We start from the raw sequence: 16,967 nt of genomic DNA, 5'->3' as shown, positions 1-16,967 counted from the left end.
AAATAAATTAAATAAATTAAATAAATTAAATAAATTAAATAAATTAAATAAATTAAATAAATTAAATAAATTAAATAAATTAAATAAGTTAAATAAATTAAATAAATTAAATAAATTAAATAAATTAAATAAATAAAATAAATAGAATAAATATATTAAATTTATACTATAACAGTATACCCCCTTTTTAAAGCTAAGCTCTGTTAAGGTATAGATTATAGTTTATTAAAATAATAGTAATAAAAGTTTTTAACTATTTAATAAATATTTTTAAAATACTAAACTAATTTAGCAGTTAAAAATAAATATTTAATTTATTTTATAATATATACTAATTAAGGGCAACTATATTCTCTATAATTCTATATAAAATTAAAAATATTTTTAATTTTTTATTTTTTTAATTTATTAATTTTTATATAAGGCGGTAAAGGTTGGTGCTGGCCTAAACTAGTTTTTTACTAATAAATATAAATAAACTAATATTTAATATAAAATATATTTTTATACTAAAAAATAAAATTAATTAATAAATATATAAATTAATAATTTTTTAATTTTATATAATTTTAAAATATTTTAATTAAGCTTTTTACTAAGTCTTAGTATTTTAATATAGCAGAAATTTAGCTATACTTTTTAATTTTTTTTAAATCTTTTTACTAATTTATATTATTAATTTATTTATTTTATATATTAAATTTAAATAGTAAATATTTTTATTTTAATAAAATTAGTAATAGTTTATATTTTTACAGTAAACTAGTTTATATCTCTAACAGCTGGGCTGTTTAGAATTACTATAAATTTAAAATCTATATAAAAATAAAAGCTATAGTTTATAAAAAATAAAATAATTTTAATAGTATTAAAATAAATTATATTTAAAATAAATTTAGCTAAAAAAGCTACTGGCTTTAGTTATTTTATAAATAGTTTATATAAATATAAAAATATTATTTAAATATTATATTAATTTTTTTAGTTTAGCTATTAGTTTTAGAGTAATATACTATAGAAAATTTACTAGTAATATTAAATTATTAAATTAAATATTTTTAAAATTTAAAAATAAACTAGAATTTTTTATTTAAAAAAATAAATTATAATAAATTATATAATTTTTATATATATTAAATATATATTACTGTAACAGCAGCAGTATTAGCAGTTAAATTATAAAAAATTAAATAATTTATTTTTATTAAATAATTAATAATTATTAAAATAGTATTATAGCTTTGGCTTTTAAATAAATATATAATAAAATTTATAAATATATTTTATTATACTTATTTAAATACTAGTAAAGGTTTTAAAATTTTTTATTTTATTTTTTTAAATAAAATTATTTTTTAGTAAATATAGTAGTTTTTTATTTATTATCTTATATATTAGTAGATATTAGGCTAGTAGTATTTTTAAACTAGTAGTTTATATATATAGATTTTTTTAAAATATTTAAAAACAGATTTATTATAGACTAGTCTAATTAAATTAGTCTTAATCTATTTATTATTAAATATTTATAATTAGTTTTTATAAAACAAAAAGCTTTTTTTATATAATATTAGTAATATATTTAAATAATAGTTTTTATTAGTAGCTAAAGCTTTTAGTATTTCTCTAATTTATTTATTTTTTTATATATAATATAAAAAAGTTTTTATATTTTAAATAAAAGTTATAAGTCTGATTTATTTTTAAATATTATATTTTTTAAATATATATAAGATAAATACTAGCTTTATTTTTAGTATATTTTTATATCTTTTTTTAAAATTATTTTTTTATTATTTTTTACTTTTTAGCGGAATTAGAGGTGGTGTTAGCAGATAAATAAAATTAATATTTTTTTATTTTAAAACTATTTAACTTTAGTATAGTAAATACTTATTTTTTTAAAAAAAAATTATTTAATTTTTTAATTAGATTGTTAGGCTTAATTTTATATTTTCTAAATCTATAAATAATTTTAAAGTTAAAGTATAATAAAAATTTAAATTATTAGATCTATTAGCAGTTTAGCAGCTTAGTAAATATAAAATATTTTAAATCATAATAATTAATAATTTTATAATTATATTTAGCAGGGGTATATTTTTTAAAAAAATATATAATAAAATATAATACTCTATTATTACTATACTAAAACAAAACTTTTTTTAATATATAGTTAAAAATATCAATTTTTAAAATAATATTTTAAATCCAGTTAAACAGTTACAGAACCAGTATTTTAATAAAAATAGTTTTAAATATATTAAATACTTTTTAGTAATCTAAGATTTATATAAATAGAATATTTTTTTTATTAAATATATAAGTAGAGTAGTTAATTTTAAAAAGTTATAAATAAATCAGCAGTAGAAGTTGCTAAAGTCTAGAAAAACTTATATATTAATTATATAAATTAAAATAAGCTATTTAGCTATAGTTTTAATTTTTTTAAATTTATATAAAACTTATTATAGTCTATAATTAGGTCTAAAAACTTTATTTTAAATATAATAAATTTATATTTAAATAATTTAGTATAAAGTTCTGCTTTTTTTAACTTTTATAAAATATAGTAGATATATTTAAAAACTTTTTTATAAATACAGCTAGAAATTAAAATATTATTTATATAAACAGTATAGAATATATTAAAATAATTTTTTAAAATATTATTAATATATTACTAAAATATAGCAGGGGCTTCAGTTAGTCTAAATAGTATTATAAATATTTTATATAGTTTTAAATAAATTTAAAATATTATTAAATACTTTTAGCCTTTTTTAATTTTAATATTATTAAAAATACTAATAATATTAAGTTTTATAAAGTATTTTAATTTTTTTAGATTATTTAGAATTTTTTTTATAAGCAGAAGCAGATATTTATTTTTTATAAAAACAGTATTTAAAATATAGTAGTTAATATAAAATTTTAGGCTTTTTTTAGACTTTTTTATAAACAGTACTAGAAAGATAACTGGTAATAAGCTAAAATAAATAAATTTTTTTTTAAATTTTTTAAAAGCTATTTTTTTAAAGCTTATAACTTATTTTAAAATATTTTATATAAAAAACTAAATAGCAGGGACTTTTTATTTTTTAGAATAATAATATAGTTGTACTTTTAGTATAAAAATAACTTCTCAGCTTTTTTAAAAAAAATATTTTTAAAATTTTTAAACTTTTTAAATAAAATTTATTTTTTTAGTTTAATTAAAGTTTATAATATTTTATTAATTTAACTTATTATTATTATAAATACTAGATAATTATAGTATATATAAGCAGTATATACAGCTAATAAAACTAAATAAATAAATTTTTTATTAAAGCTTTTAAAAATATAATATTTTTAAAATAGGCTTTTACTAGTATATTATATAATATTTTAATTTTCTAAAATTTTAATAAAATATTATAATAATTTTAGTAGTATTAGCTAATAAACTAGATTATATATATAAACCAACTAGTATAAAAATTATAGATTTTTAGCTATAAAAAATTAAAAATAATTAAATAATAAATAAAGCAGATAATTAAAAAAAATATATTTTTTTTATAGTTATAGATTTTTAAAATTATTTAAATTGTTATATAATATCTCCCGCTACAGCAACCCATATCTACTACTATAGTAGTCTGCTTCCAAATCTGTACTGATTCGCCGGGCTTTTAATCCGGGCACCTGTGTTACTATATTGCTTACCCCTCCCTTCATATATAATATATTGTCTTAGAATCCTTTAGAGGAGGAGATTTCTTAAGAATTAGTCTTGGAATTAATAGGAGACTGCTTTTAGGCTATTTTACTTGCCTTGCCTAACCAGCGTGTCTACTGCGTCAAGTAGTTCCTGACAGTATAATAGTATAGTTTTTAGTTTTTTATTAAATATTTATTTTAGTATAGTAGATAGGGCAGCTTTAAATATCTTAGCTTTTATAGCTAAATATTAAAATTTAATAAAAAAAAACAGTAAATTTTTTACTATTTTAATAAAGGTAATATAGATTATTATATATATTATAAATACTATTTAAATTTTTAAAAATTTATTCTAAAATTTTTAAAATATTAATATAGTTCTTAATAAAATAGCTTTTATTTTAAATATAAAAAAGTATTTAGATGTATATAAGACCTAAAAAGCAGCTAATTATATAAATAATCTAAAATTTAGTAGTAGAAAAATAATTAAAATTAATAGTTATTTTATTTTTAATCTAGGCTATAAAGTAGATAAAGTCTTTTTAAATACCTTTAAACTTATTAAAATTAGATATATATTTAAAAAAAGGGTAAAAGTGGAAGATTAAAAAATAATTAATATAATTACTTTTATTAAAGCAGCTACAGAGTTTTTAGTAATAGATATAAATTTTAAAATTTATACTAAAATATTTATTATAAAAGTAGTAATCTAAATAATTTTAGTATATTTAATCTAAATTTAGTTTTATTTTTTAAAAGCAATCTTTTAGGCAGTATTTATTTTTATAAGCTAATAGTTTAAATTAGTTTTTTTTAAAAATTTATTTTATTTAATAGATAAATAATATATTTTTTATAGTAATAGTATACTAAATATTAGTAAATACAGTTTTAGTATTTATAATATATTAGTATAGTTTATTATAGTAATTATACTATTTTTTAAAAGATTTACTAATATACTAAATAAACTTTTTTAAATTATTTAATATAGCTGAAGATTACAGGATTACTGGTATCTTATTAAAACTATTATTTTTAAAAATAAAAGCTATATAGTATTAAAAAATAGACTAGTATCTAGTTCTTAGTTTTGCTAAATAATAGAAATAACAGCTTTTAATTAAATAATTTTTTATAACTAGTTTTTTAGATTTTCTATTAGCTACTGGGTTAGACTATTTTTAGATTTATAAATAAAATATAGTTTAAAAAGCTATAAATAAGATTAAAAGTAGATAAATAGTTAAAAAAATTATAAATTATATATAAAGTAGTTAAAAAAAGCAGATAGATTATTAAAATAAAATAGATTAAACAGGTTAAACAGATTAGACAGGTTAAACAGGTAAAATAGGTGGAACAGGTGCATCAGATCTGCACTGTGACAGTTTTTATAGTTCTTATTTCTGCCTTTTAAATTTATACAAATTTACAGATATTTTTCCAAAATAAAAAAATTAAATAAAATATAAAAATATTAGTAAATTTAGTATTTTTAATTAAATCTATAGTATTAAAAAAACTTTTTAAAGATTTAAAAAAATAAGACTGGTAGTATAAAATCTACTAAGTATATTAATATTAAAAAAGATCTTAATATATATACTATAATATAGCTGCAAAAAATTAAGTTTAGTAATTAATCTTTTTATAATAAATAGTCTTAAATATATACTGGCTATATAATTTTTTAATAGTCTAAAGTATATAATATTAAGCAGCTGCAGTTTATATAATAAGTAGACTAATATATATAAAAAAATAATTTTTTATACTATATAAAATTAATTAAACTACTAAATTATATAACTGCTATAGCTGTTAAAAATTAATATATAATATTTACTAATAATTTTTAAAGCTGTATATTTATTAAATATATTTTAAAGCTAGTTAAAGCTAAGTTTATTAGTAGTCCAGCTATTTTTACTAATATTTAAATAATATAATTTTAAATAGATTTTATACTATATTAGTTAATAATTTTATACTGTAAAAATAATCTGTAGTAGCATGTTGCATGCCCAGCTCGCCAGAGCGAGACTGACGCAACGTCATTCTGCCATTCTCTACCGCCCAAGCGGGAATGTAGTTAGCCGTCGAGATAGCGAAGTAGAAGGAATCAATCAAGGATCTATCTATGAAATCGTTTCTTCGAGCCCTTGAACGCCAACATAGCAGTACTGTTTCTAAGGCTAAAATTATAATAATTAAAATTATTTATTTATAGTTTTTTAACTGTATATATTTAATATATAATTTTTATATTTTTAAGCTATAAATTATATAAGCAGTTAAAGCAACTTTTATTTAAAATCTAGTCCTATTTATATTTTATATATTTTTATTAAAAATACTATATTTTTAGACTGTATTATAAATAAGGTTAAACTATCTCTAAATAAAATAAAAATCCTTATATTTAATATATTAATAATAATACTTTAATATAAACTTAGATATTAATTTTAAATAATATTTAATAAAGTAAATAATTTAATATTTTAATATAGTATTTTATTAATTTAGTTTTAATTTTGCTTAATATAGCAGCTGGGCAGAAAATTAAATATTATAAATTTTAAAAAATAGTTTTTAGTAGACTATATTAAAAAGCTATTATTTTAGTATATTTTTTTAATTGTAGATAGCTTTTTATAATTAGTATTTTTTTAGTATATAGTTTAATATTATTTAAATAATTTTTAAAAGTATTTATTCTAATATTAAATGCAGTAGTATAGATGATTTTTATAGTAAACTTTCTACTTTTAAAGGCCTTAACAGTAAGATTTAAATATTTATCTGTATTAGCTATATTAATATATAAAAAAAATACTAAAAAAATTATAAAATACTTTAATATAGTATAGTTTAGATAAGTTTTTTAACTTTAAGTTACTGGGGGTGTAAGATGCGGCGCGGCGGCCGCCGGCTTGGTGTTGTGCCGGCTCGGTGTCCGATTATGTTAACTACCTACTCATCGCTGCGGCACCCCACCCGTTGCACACAGGTTGGTCGCCTCCACCTTACGAATAACTCCATCTTATGGATAATAAACAAGAACATACAGATTCTACTTTTTTAAAGTTGTATAATTTACTTGGATTAAGATATTAGGCTTTTAGATTCTAATTGAGAATAGAAGTAGCTATCTACTATAAAATAAATAACAAAATAACAGACTTTTACAGTAAGACTTTTTGAAATAAGTAATATGCTACAAATATCTAAATATTCAGGCATCTTTTCCCCTAACTCTTTGAATTTACAGTATTTTAAGTTAAAAAAAGAACTACATATAGATTTCATAGTCAAAGAACTAATTCTATAATAGAAAGACTAAATCTTCGATCTTGGCTGAGTTATATACCCTTAAAAACAAGGATTTGTATGTGTTTTTTGTTATCCGTGAGATGGAGTTAACTATGAGAGCAGGGGGAGGGGGGTGCCGCAGCGACGAGTAGATAGAAGTCAATTAAATTTGGAACCATGATCCTAGGTTGAACCTTAGACCAATCACCGCACTCATTTCGTACAGTATCTCAGACTGAAGATCGGGAACCAGCAATCTCAAGTTACCTGTAAAGATGGTGGCTATTGACACCAGCTGAAATTCTAATACCACTGGCATAGTACTAAAACCACAAGTCTCTGTGGTAGGAATCTTCTTACATTAGGAGATATTTCAGGAATCATTAGGGTTTTCAGTAGCTGAAGACATTGCTAGTAAGGTTGTATATTAGTGAGTCTTGGTTTATCTCTTTTGTTAGGATTATTAGGGTCTATACCAATATCAAATGGAACTGGTTAAAGCCACCTCGCTTGATTCCAGAGCCACCTGGCTAACATTATACAGTTTCGCGGTGTGGAGGCGGTGGGTCGTGGCCTATCTTCCTAATTAAGAAGATATATTAGATTCTTATATACAAATACAAGTGCAGGCTAAATAGAAAACCAGCAGAATCAGCCCTATTGTATGAACTTTACTGTGTATATCGGCTGCCCACCGGCCCTTACCTCTGCCACCACCGCCAACATGGCCGATATCAGCCAGCAGTGATTTTAACACTGATTTTAATACAGATTTTAACACGGATTTCAACCCAGATTTTAACACGGACACGGAGTCTAAGAATATATTTATTAACAAATCTAACAAAAAAGTATATATATCACTGCCGGGCTGCCGGGCTGACTAGCTTACTTATTTAGACGGTAAAAGGCCTACATTCGCACTCTCATATAATCTTACATACAAAAACAAATTCCCCCTTAATTAGAAATATAGCGGTATTCGGGCACTTTCTCCTTTAGGCCTTAGCCAGGTGGTTTAAGAATATTGACAGGTGGCAATAGCCAGTTCCATATCAAATTATTTTATCATGTATCTGTACTTGATAGTACAGAGGATAAAGTACTTAATGGCTCTACCGCCTACTATAGAAAGTTTAGCTCTGGTAGTATTAGAATTACAGTCAGTGCCAATAGCACCTAAGTTATCACATACTACAACGTACGGAGTACAGGAGTACGGAGTACTACTACTGCATAAGTACTCTCTCAAGATTACCATCTGGCCATATCATAGCTGAACAAAGCTGATATTATATGAGCACCCGCAATTTCCTCCTATAAAGGTCGTACACAGCGAGCCTTGTATATCTGTCTCTCTCTTCATAAATACTGCCTGTGAGACCACAAAGAGACTTCTGTGGAAGTATTGTAACTTTTGGTGTCAGTCGGTATACCTAATGGAAGTTGACCGCTTCTCCTTTCTTCCCTCTTTTGTTCCCCTCCAACCTCATTTCTGATCAAACCTGCCATCTTTGCGCGGCTGCGCTTGTTAGCCTTCTTACAACCACCTCACCTTGGTTTGAAGCTGTGGGCTTAGACTCAATACTACCAGTCTCTATGCAACCTTTAAGCACGGGAATGGAGTTGACAATGCCTTGTCAGCGGGCGCGGGTCTACTCACACATTAAGTGTCATGAAGCTGTGCAAATGGAACCTTTCCCCATCCGCAACTTAGATACATATGACTGGAAAGAACTTGAGAATAGATTTCTCAAAGTCATGGAGCAACACAAAGAAGCAGAAGATGCCCTTAAGAATCACATCTCCAGAATGCTAGAGGTTGTTCACGTGGTTCTTTGTGTTCACATGATTTCGTTCTAATTTCTGCATAGATTTTTATGGCATGGTCTCAAACCACTATTACGTGTGACGAAACAAGGGCCTTGAAAAGGTTTTCTTCCTATCTCGGCTCCAAGAGGTCTGATATTGACTATTGATTATAGATTCAAAACCCAGATGCATCACGTTCAGAATTCCGGAGAGAGCTTAGAGAAGAAGAAGCGACATTGTATATTCCTGATAACACCTTCTTGTAAATGAGGCCGTGCTGATCAGGGGCTCAGATACCGATGTTGTCAAGGCATTTGAAAGTGCTCTTGCATTACTGGATGACCGTCTTTAGTCATGCACATGGTCACAAAATCGAACCCGGATCATTGGATCACACTCCTGTTCCTCCGTTGCCGATTGCCCAGCAATGGTGGGCCCTCTTTGTGGGCGACCCAGGAGAATCGAGCCATATGATGTTACGAATACGTGTCACTGCCGCTCAACTTTCTGATGACTGGGCTGAGTTCTTGCTTGGAACGAGATGCACAAGCATTGTTATCCTACACTCCTGCTGTCATTCTGCCTGTCCATCCTTCGTATAATGTCATCTAACCCAGCATTATCACGTCTTCCCGTGCTCGCTAGGAGATTCTCCTCCTCGGCTTCCTCGGCTTCCTCGGCTTCCTCGTTAAGTGAGCGCTCGTCTTGTCGTGGTGAGCGAACGATGAACGTGACAACAACGAGTAAATAAAAGCCTGTAATACACTAAAGGTCAATGATATGGATCTCGCTGGGATGCGGCAGTATGACGGTATTAGGTACCTATGAACATGAATTGAGACCAGAAAAGTATCACCCCGAAGAAGGGAAACTTTGTTGTCACATGATTCACAAATGTGCTAGCAACACTAGGCGTACAAGATTGCTTTGCAGCTGCATTGTCTGCAATGTCCGAACATCGCTTCATGAGTTGCGTGTTATCCGAGCAATCTGGACGCCCTTCAGGGCTTGGCGGGCGATCACAAAACGTTTGAGAACCAAATAATGTGTACTGCGAGGCCACATTCATGGACAATGAATAGTTGAGTGTTAAGATGGTCAGCATCAAGATCACCGTTGTCAGCAGAAGAGCTTGCGGAGATGTGTGGCCTCTTCTGATCTGATAGACATTCACCCAGAGGAGTCGAATGCCTATTGTTGCGATCCCGAATACTGAGCTGAAGAAGAGAAGTAAAGTGAGTACCGTGAATATGATGTAGTCGACGGGAAATATCCTCGCAGACTGAATCAGGATCCAATCTACCGGATTGAACGTATGCATGTGTTTGAGGAGGTATCCGCAACGGTGTTTGCAGAGCGAGTTGCTGACCTTGTCGATAGATGTCGCGAACATGGATATCAATATCAGAAACGCAATTAGAAACAAGCCAACGCCACCCAATACTCTCAATGGACGGCATGTAGCCTCGGCTTTCAGCCACAATTTGACCACCCAGTCTCGGTGCTCCGCGTGAGCTTCGTCTGCTAGGCGCTGGCGCCGGATTAACGTCCTCTCCTCTCGAACAAGGGTGTCCAATTCTCTACGATCTTTGGAGGACAAAAGTCCAGAATTTCCTCCGCAGCGCCGATCTAACTGGCGTTGGCGTTCTCTGTTGGACTCAAGCTGCACGATCATGGCAGCTTTCCATGTATCCTTCGATGCCGACGAAACTTTGATTGCCTGCAGAGGGAGAAGAGCAAGGCCTGTGGACGTATACAGGGCATAAAAGGGCACTCCGATTGTCATGAGTGCTCCAATTGTAAACAAAAACGCCCGCTCGCCTCCTATAAATAAGTGAGTCAAGATTCAGCTTCGCAAGGGGACTGAATCAGGATAGTATCTTGGCTCGAGGTAATCAAAGGGCAACAAGGCTGAAAAAGGAAGCGAGGGGCATACGATTTTTAACCATTGAGGCCGCCAGAGGTTCATTTTCAGTGGCGTTCTCGACGTTCGACATAGGGATAAGACAGCCGACCAGAAGTAGCACTGCCACAATTGCGACAAAAGACATAGTATATTTGAGGGCAGCCCAGAGTCGTTGGCCCGAGGATTGTTCACCTGCTTCAGTAGCAACCTCATCATACTCTTCGTACCAGAAGTAAACAAACGGGATGACTAAGAGGCATAGGATGGCATCAAGTGAATAGAGTAGATAGTATACAACAGTCAAAGAAGGAAGAAAATTGTCGACATCATTCTGAGTGGCCCAGCCTTTCCTCTGGCCCAGATTTGATGACGTCGCTGAAGAGACCAGAGCAACATCAACTGGCAGTAGGAGAACAGTTGCAAGAAGACTTGTTATGGTAAAAATACAAGTTAAGGTCACAGCGCGCGAACGATCTCGAGGGGTTTGATAAATGTGGACGAGGAACCAGGCTACCAAGACCGCAACGGCTACCGCAATGGTATAAAGGACCCAAATAAGGGATGTTTGCAGAGAAGCCATTTGTTATAGTCCAGTAGCTCACATGAAATGTATGCAGATTTCGAGTTAATTGAAGTGAAGAAGTCAGCACATCAAGCAACTCCCGTCCTCCATACAGTACCACTGAACTGAATGTGAGCGTAGGCCAAGCGTCCTTGTCACGAAAAGAGCCGAGTTGGTTGGCTAGTAAAGCTATAACTCGACTAGGCCCGGTCAGTGGCGTCTTACATCATCTAATGGAGCCGTCACGTGAATTATCACCCTGATTGATCCCATCCCGAGCCTAGTGTTTTTGTTAAAGTTCCGTTCGACTCACGCCTATTTTTATTGTATGCCCTTTGTTGTGTCACAGACCTGTTCTTTGCCCCTCTTCCTCTGCCTCGCCTTTGATATAAGGCAATGTTGAGGAAACGGCAAGGCAGTTAAAGCAGCCGGGTGGCCGGCCAGACTTTTGATACTAACAAGACGAACGCAGATCTCGCTCAACATTGCAGATGCAGTGCTATACCGAATTGCTGGCCCCCACTGGGGTCACTCATGCATTGGCACTACCTTTCCTGACCGAAACCTCTACGAATCTCATTGTCGTGAAGACCTCTTTACTCCAAATATTCTCGTTGCAAATCAACCCCTGTGGTCTACAACGAGTAGAAGGGGAGCTCAGTGAACAAACAACGAAACTGGTTCTGGAGAGGGAGTACCCCTTAGCTGGCACAGCAACCAACCTATGTCGGGTCAAAATATTGAACTCAAGAAGCGGAGGAGAGGCCATTCTCATCGCGTTTCGCAATGCCAAACTCAGCTTGATTGAATGGGATCCGGAACGCCGTGGTATCTCTACAATCTCGATTCATTATTATGAGCGGGATGATTTGACCCGTAGCCCCTGGGTCCCTGACTTGAGCAGTTGTGGCAGCATTCTTAGTGTGGACCCAAGCAGTAGATGTGCGATATTCAACTTCGGGATCCGAAATTTCGCCATCATTCCTTTTCATCAGCCAGGGGATGACTTGGTGATGGATGACTATGACTCAGGTTTAGAAGGACAGAATGCAGAAAGCCACAGCTTTGGGGATAACGATCGTGAAAAGGCCAACCAGACCACAATATATCAAACCCCGTATGCTCCATCCTTCGTCTTACCTTTGAGTGCACTGGACCCAACAATTCTGCACCCAATAAATTTCGCATTTCTATACGAATATAGGGAACCGACTTTTGGAATACTGTACTCGCAGGTCGCGACGTCTAGTGCACTTCTGCAAGAAAGAAAAGACATTGTCTTCTATTCCGTGTTTACTCTCGATCTGGAACAGCGAGCATCCACCACCTTGCTTTCAGTATCTAGGTTGCCCAGCGATCTCTTCAAAGTGGTAGCACTCCCGCCTCCTGTTGGTGGCGCTTTGTTGATTGGGTCCAATGAGCTGGTGCATGTTGATCAGGCTGGCAAGACCAACGCGGTCGGAGTCAACGAGTTTTCCAGACTGGTCTCGGCGTTTTCTATGTCGGATCAATCAGACCTGGCTCTGCGTCTAGAAAACTGCGTTCTTGAGACCCTTGACGATGGCAGTGGTGATTTGCTGCTGGTGTTATCCACAGGAGACTTCGCCACCGTGAAATTTAGGCTCGATGGCAGGTCAGTCTCTGGAATTTCAGTACACCCCTTACCCAGCCACGCCGGGGTCGTTTCTATGAAATCAGCTGCTTCCTCCTCGGCGTCTATTGGTGAAAGTAGGGTTTTCTTAGGCAGCGAAGGCTCGGACTCCATCCTTCTAGGCTACTCCTTCGCATCCTCAAGCTCGAAAAAGCTTCGGCCATTGTCGAAAGCGATGGATGATTCTGTGGACATGGACGATGACCAGAGTGATAACGATGTTTACGAAGACGATTTATATGCCACATCACCAAAATTGGCGCCGACTGGTGGTTCCACAAAGCTTGAACGTACTTCTGGAATACGTTATTTTCGCCTCCTCGACAGACTTATCAACATTGCCCCTGTGAGAGACATTGTCCTAGGCAGGCGCTCTGTGGTTGCGAAAACGGAATATAATCATTCCGAATATGATTCTGCTAGCTTAGAACTAGTGGCAGCTCAGGGCTCTGATAGTGGCGGTGGTTTGGTTGTACTGAGTCGCGAACTTGATCCTGATGTGATACACTCCGTTGAGGTTGATGCTGCGGAATGTCTCTGGACAGCTTCTGTAATACAAGGCACAAAGGCGGCAACCAGCATTTCAGACGGCTATCGACCTCAATCACGTCATTTTGTCATCGCTTCTAGGACGAAAAGCATCGATAAAGAAGAGTCTCTTGTTTATTTGGAAGATGCCGGTGTCTTGAAACCCTTCAAAGCCACTGAGTTCAATCCGAATGAAGATGTGACTATTCAAATCAACACCTTGATGGGTAACAAGCGGGTAGTTCAAGTTCTGAAAAACGAAGTTCGAACCTATGATAGCGGTAAGCCCCCGACCCGATCTAGTGCTGGAATGGTTGCGCTGATGAGAAATAGATCTGGGTTTAACCCAAATATATCCCATCTGGGACGATGACAGCAATGATGAACGGATGGCCGTTAGTGCCAGCTTTGCAGACCCCTGCCTTGCAATTCTTCGGGATGACTCAACGTTATTAATTCTACAATCCGACGAAAGTGGGGATCTTGACGAAGTCATTCTACACGAGCAGTTCGCAGTAAAAAGCTGGATCTCCTGTAGTCTTTACTACGACAAGACTGGCACATTCTCTGCTGTCGACTCAGCTTCCACTAAGCCGGGCGTTCTCTACTTATTCCTCCTGGACCAGGATCACAAATTCTATGTAGGTACACCGTGTGTATTCAAATCCTTTAGCTGGTTGGCTGGCTGTATGCACCACCGATCATTTGCTTACCTTATGCTCAGATGTACCGGCTTCCCGATCAAATCCTGGTGACTATTATTGAAGGAGTAGCTGGGCTGCCACCAATCTTGTCATCCGAAGCCCCAAAGCGATCTGGGGCACGAGAGTCGTTGACCGAGGCTATTATTGCCGACCTTGGGGATTCCGCTAACGCCTCGCCATACTTGATTGTATGCTCAAATGTTTCCGTGTACACCTCAATTCGTCTCCCATGCTGACGCGCCCTTCTTGGTAGTTGCGGTGCCAGAACGACGACATCAACATATATCAACCATTTTTCGTCTCCACGGGTGCCGGAGATGGGAAAACTAGCCTGCGATTTTCGAAGGAGGCCAACACAGTTCTTCCGAAGGTACCTTCTCGCGGGGGCGTAGAGGCGGCTGACAAATGTCAATCTAAAGCCCAACCATTGCGCATCCTTCCCAATTTTTTTGGGCTTTCCACCGTCTTCATGCCCGGGGCTTCGGCTGGTTTCATTGTGCGGACATCCACCAGCTCGCCGCATTTTGTACGCTTACGAGGGGATTATCCACGAAGCGTGGGCATTCTTAACCCTCTGGCGTCGACTAGCAGTTTCGCCTATCTGGAATCGAATGTAAGTCTCACAACCCAGACTTTGAGCAGATGCAACTCTTTCTACCCCGAAGGCGCTGACTCGCTGAAGGACACTATTCGTCTGTGCCAATTGCCCCGTGGCATGCTATTTGATCACAAATGGCCTTTGCGGAAGGTACCATTGGGTGAACAAGTCGATCACTTAGCCTACTCGTCCTCGTCAGGAATGTATGTACTTGGGACTTGCCAAAAGACAGAATTTAAACTGCCCGAAGACGACGAATTACATCCCGAGTGGCGCACCGAAGGTTCGTTGTCTTTGCGTATTTTCAGAATGTATGCTAAATGTCATTAGTTGTTTCATTCCTGCCTGAAGCGCATGGAAGCTTTCTGAAAATCGTCAGCCCGAAGACATGGTCTATTCTTGACAGGTGAGAGGAACCAAACGGAAGGTCTATACGATTTCACGAGAATTTCTGACATTTCCTTGTAAATCCCAAGTTACCCTTTGGATGCTAGTGAATATGTGATGGCCATGAAGAATATCAGTCTCGAGGTTTCGGAAAACACCCGGGAACGCAGAGAGATGATAGTTGTCGGGACGGCGATTGCGCGCGGTGAAGATATACCAGCGCGCGGTTGCATATATGTTTTCGAGGTGATCAAGGTGGTTCCGGACCCTGATAATCCCACATTGGACCGCAAGTTGAAACTTATCGGCAAAGAACTGGTAAAGGGTGCTGTAACCGCACTGTCTGAAATTGGTGGTCAGGGTTTCATTATTGTCTCCCAGGGGCAGAAATGCATGGTCAGAGGTCTCAAAGAGGACGGCAGCCTTCTTCCAGTGGCTTTCATGGATATGCAATGCTATGTCAGTGTTGTCAAAGAGCTGAAAGGTACTGGCATGTGCATTCTTGGAGACGCCACAAAAGGGCTGTGGTTCGCTGGCTATTCGGTACGTTTAACAATGCTCATGCCTAGACATACCGCCGCCGATCTGACAAAGCCGATGTGTTTCTAGGAGGAGCCGTATAAGTTAAGTCTGTTTGCCAAAGACCTGGACTATTTGGAGGTGGTAGCCGCAGACTTCCTTCCTGATGGCAGGAGGCTGTTCCTCGTCGTGGCTGATAGCGACTGCAACATTCACATATTACAATATGACCCCGAAGGTAGGCAACACCGTGGTTGGCGTTATAGGTGAGAACTTTGACTGACTCAAAAGTAGACCCCAAGTCCTCCAATGGGGACAGACTACTCAGTCGTAGTAAATTTCATACGGGCAACTTTGCCTCTACACTAACGCTGCTTCCACGTACAATGGTTTCATCAGAATCGCTACTTTCTCAACAGGATGACATGGATCTGGATCACCAAGCACCGCTCTACCAGTCTCTCATAACATCACAGAACGGATCTATTGGCCTCATTACTTGCATTCCAGAAGAGGCTTACCGTCGACTGTCCGCTCTGCAGTCCCAATTGACCAACACTCTTGAGCATCCTTGCGGATTGAATCCTCGCGCTTTCCGTGCTGTTGAGAGTGATGGAACTGCGGGAAGGGGGATGCTGGACGGCAATTTGTTAAATCAATGGCTCAGTCTGAGTACACAGCGCAAAATGGAGATAGCAAGCCGGGTTGGGGCAAACGAATGGGAAATCATGGCGGATTTGGAAAGCATAGGGGGCGATGGGCTTGGCTATCTCTGATGCGGACATATTTTCGGGGGTCTCATGCAACCAAACTGAGTGGACGCGGACTTGCAAGCACTACGTCGGTCTCGTTCCAAAAGAGCCGACTGCTTCCTGGCCCGTGGCGATGTGACGTATGTGCAGCCCCGCTCACTCTTCAGTACCGCAAGCATATGTCCGCTGCACACAGTGTATGGCAGATTCACGACTCCTTGCGTTCTTAGTCCTTTGCACCCATCTGGCAAGCAAATGAGGCTCAGCTGGCTTCCTGAATGAGTAACCTGGCACTTTATCAAGCTGTTTTACAACACGCAACCCGCAAGATTACAATTATACGCAAGGAGATATGGAATCAAACATTAGACCGGTAAATGTGGTCTATATATTAACGATCACCTTCATAGTGACAAAAGTGCGGTAAGCAGGCAGGTCATGAGCTTGGCACCCGAGCATCTGCGACCGGGTGGGTAGGCAAGAAAGGACAAAGATGAAAAACCAAAAGGAAGCGAA

General features: G+C 34.3%; 3 protein-coding genes across 3 annotated transcripts; 2 read left to right on the top strand and 1 right to left on the bottom strand.

The window, feature by feature from the left end:
• Positions 1-8,251: 8,251 nt before the first annotated feature.
• On the top strand, positions 8,252-9,601 carry BO86DRAFT_386136 (uncharacterized protein). Its single transcript, XM_025671267.1, has 4 exons — positions 8,252-8,853; positions 8,907-8,965; positions 9,018-9,082; positions 9,138-9,601. Exons 1-4 carry the CDS (start codon positions 8,665-8,667, stop codon positions 9,194-9,196), a joined length of 372 nt encoding a protein of 123 aa, XP_025531773.1. The 5' UTR covers positions 8,252-8,664; the 3' UTR covers positions 9,197-9,601.
• On the bottom strand, positions 9,195-11,460 carry BO86DRAFT_453633 (putative LMBR1 domain protein). Its single transcript, XM_025677004.1, has 3 exons — positions 10,781-11,460; positions 9,667-10,668; positions 9,195-9,599 (listed from the first exon to the last, which is right to left on the bottom strand). The coding sequence occupies exons 1-3, from the start codon at positions 11,328-11,330 to the stop codon at positions 9,400-9,402; spliced, it is 1,752 nt and encodes a 583-aa protein (XP_025531772.1). The 5' UTR covers positions 11,331-11,460; the 3' UTR covers positions 9,195-9,399.
• Positions 11,461-11,620: 160 nt separating this feature from the next.
• On the top strand, positions 11,621-16,475 carry BO86DRAFT_354764 (cleavage/polyadenylation factor CFT1; the record flags this gene model as incomplete). The annotated part of the gene is made up of 9 exons (XM_025669599.1): positions 11,621-13,772; positions 13,825-14,132; positions 14,216-14,383; positions 14,449-14,808; positions 14,878-15,076; positions 15,124-15,199; positions 15,270-15,723; positions 15,790-15,937; positions 15,991-16,475. Exons 1-9 carry the CDS (start codon positions 11,804-11,806, stop codon positions 16,473-16,475), a joined length of 4,167 nt encoding a protein of 1,388 aa, XP_025531771.1. The 5' UTR covers positions 11,621-11,803.
• Between the last annotated feature and the right edge of the window lie 492 nt (positions 16,476-16,967).

The sequence above is a fragment of the Aspergillus japonicus genome (assembly GCF_003184785.1).
Source record: "Aspergillus japonicus CBS 114.51 unplaced genomic scaffold BO86scaffold_5, whole genome shotgun sequence".
Lineage (NCBI taxonomy): Eukaryota > Fungi > Ascomycota > Eurotiomycetes > Eurotiales > Aspergillaceae > Aspergillus > Aspergillus japonicus.
This window is presented reverse-complemented; position numbering and strand designations above follow the sequence as displayed.

Excerpts from the sequence above, each read along its gene's own strand:
- BO86DRAFT_453633 (XM_025677004.1), bottom strand. The coding sequence starts at position 11,330 with ATGGCTTCTCTGCAAACATCCCTTATTTGGGTCCTTTATACCATTGCG. Across the intron at positions 10,669-10,780 it reads GGCCTCAATGGTTAAAAATC|GAGGCGAGCGGGCGTTTTTG; the intron begins GTATGCCCCTCG and ends ACTTATTTATAG. Across the intron at positions 9,600-9,666 it reads GTCTCAATTCATGTTCATAG|GCTTTTATTTACTCGTTGTT; the intron begins GTACCTAATACC and ends AGTGTATTACAG.
- BO86DRAFT_386136 (XM_025671267.1), top strand. The coding sequence starts at position 8,665 with ATGCCTTGTCAGCGGGCGCGGGTCTACTCACACATTAAGTGTCATGAA. Across the intron at positions 8,966-9,017 it reads GAAACAAGGGCCTTGAAAAG|ATTCAAAACCCAGATGCATC; the intron begins GTTTTCTTCCTA and ends TATTGATTATAG. Across the intron at positions 9,083-9,137 it reads AGAGAAGAAGAAGCGACATT|ATACCGATGTTGTCAAGGCA; the intron begins GTATATTCCTGA and ends TCAGGGGCTCAG.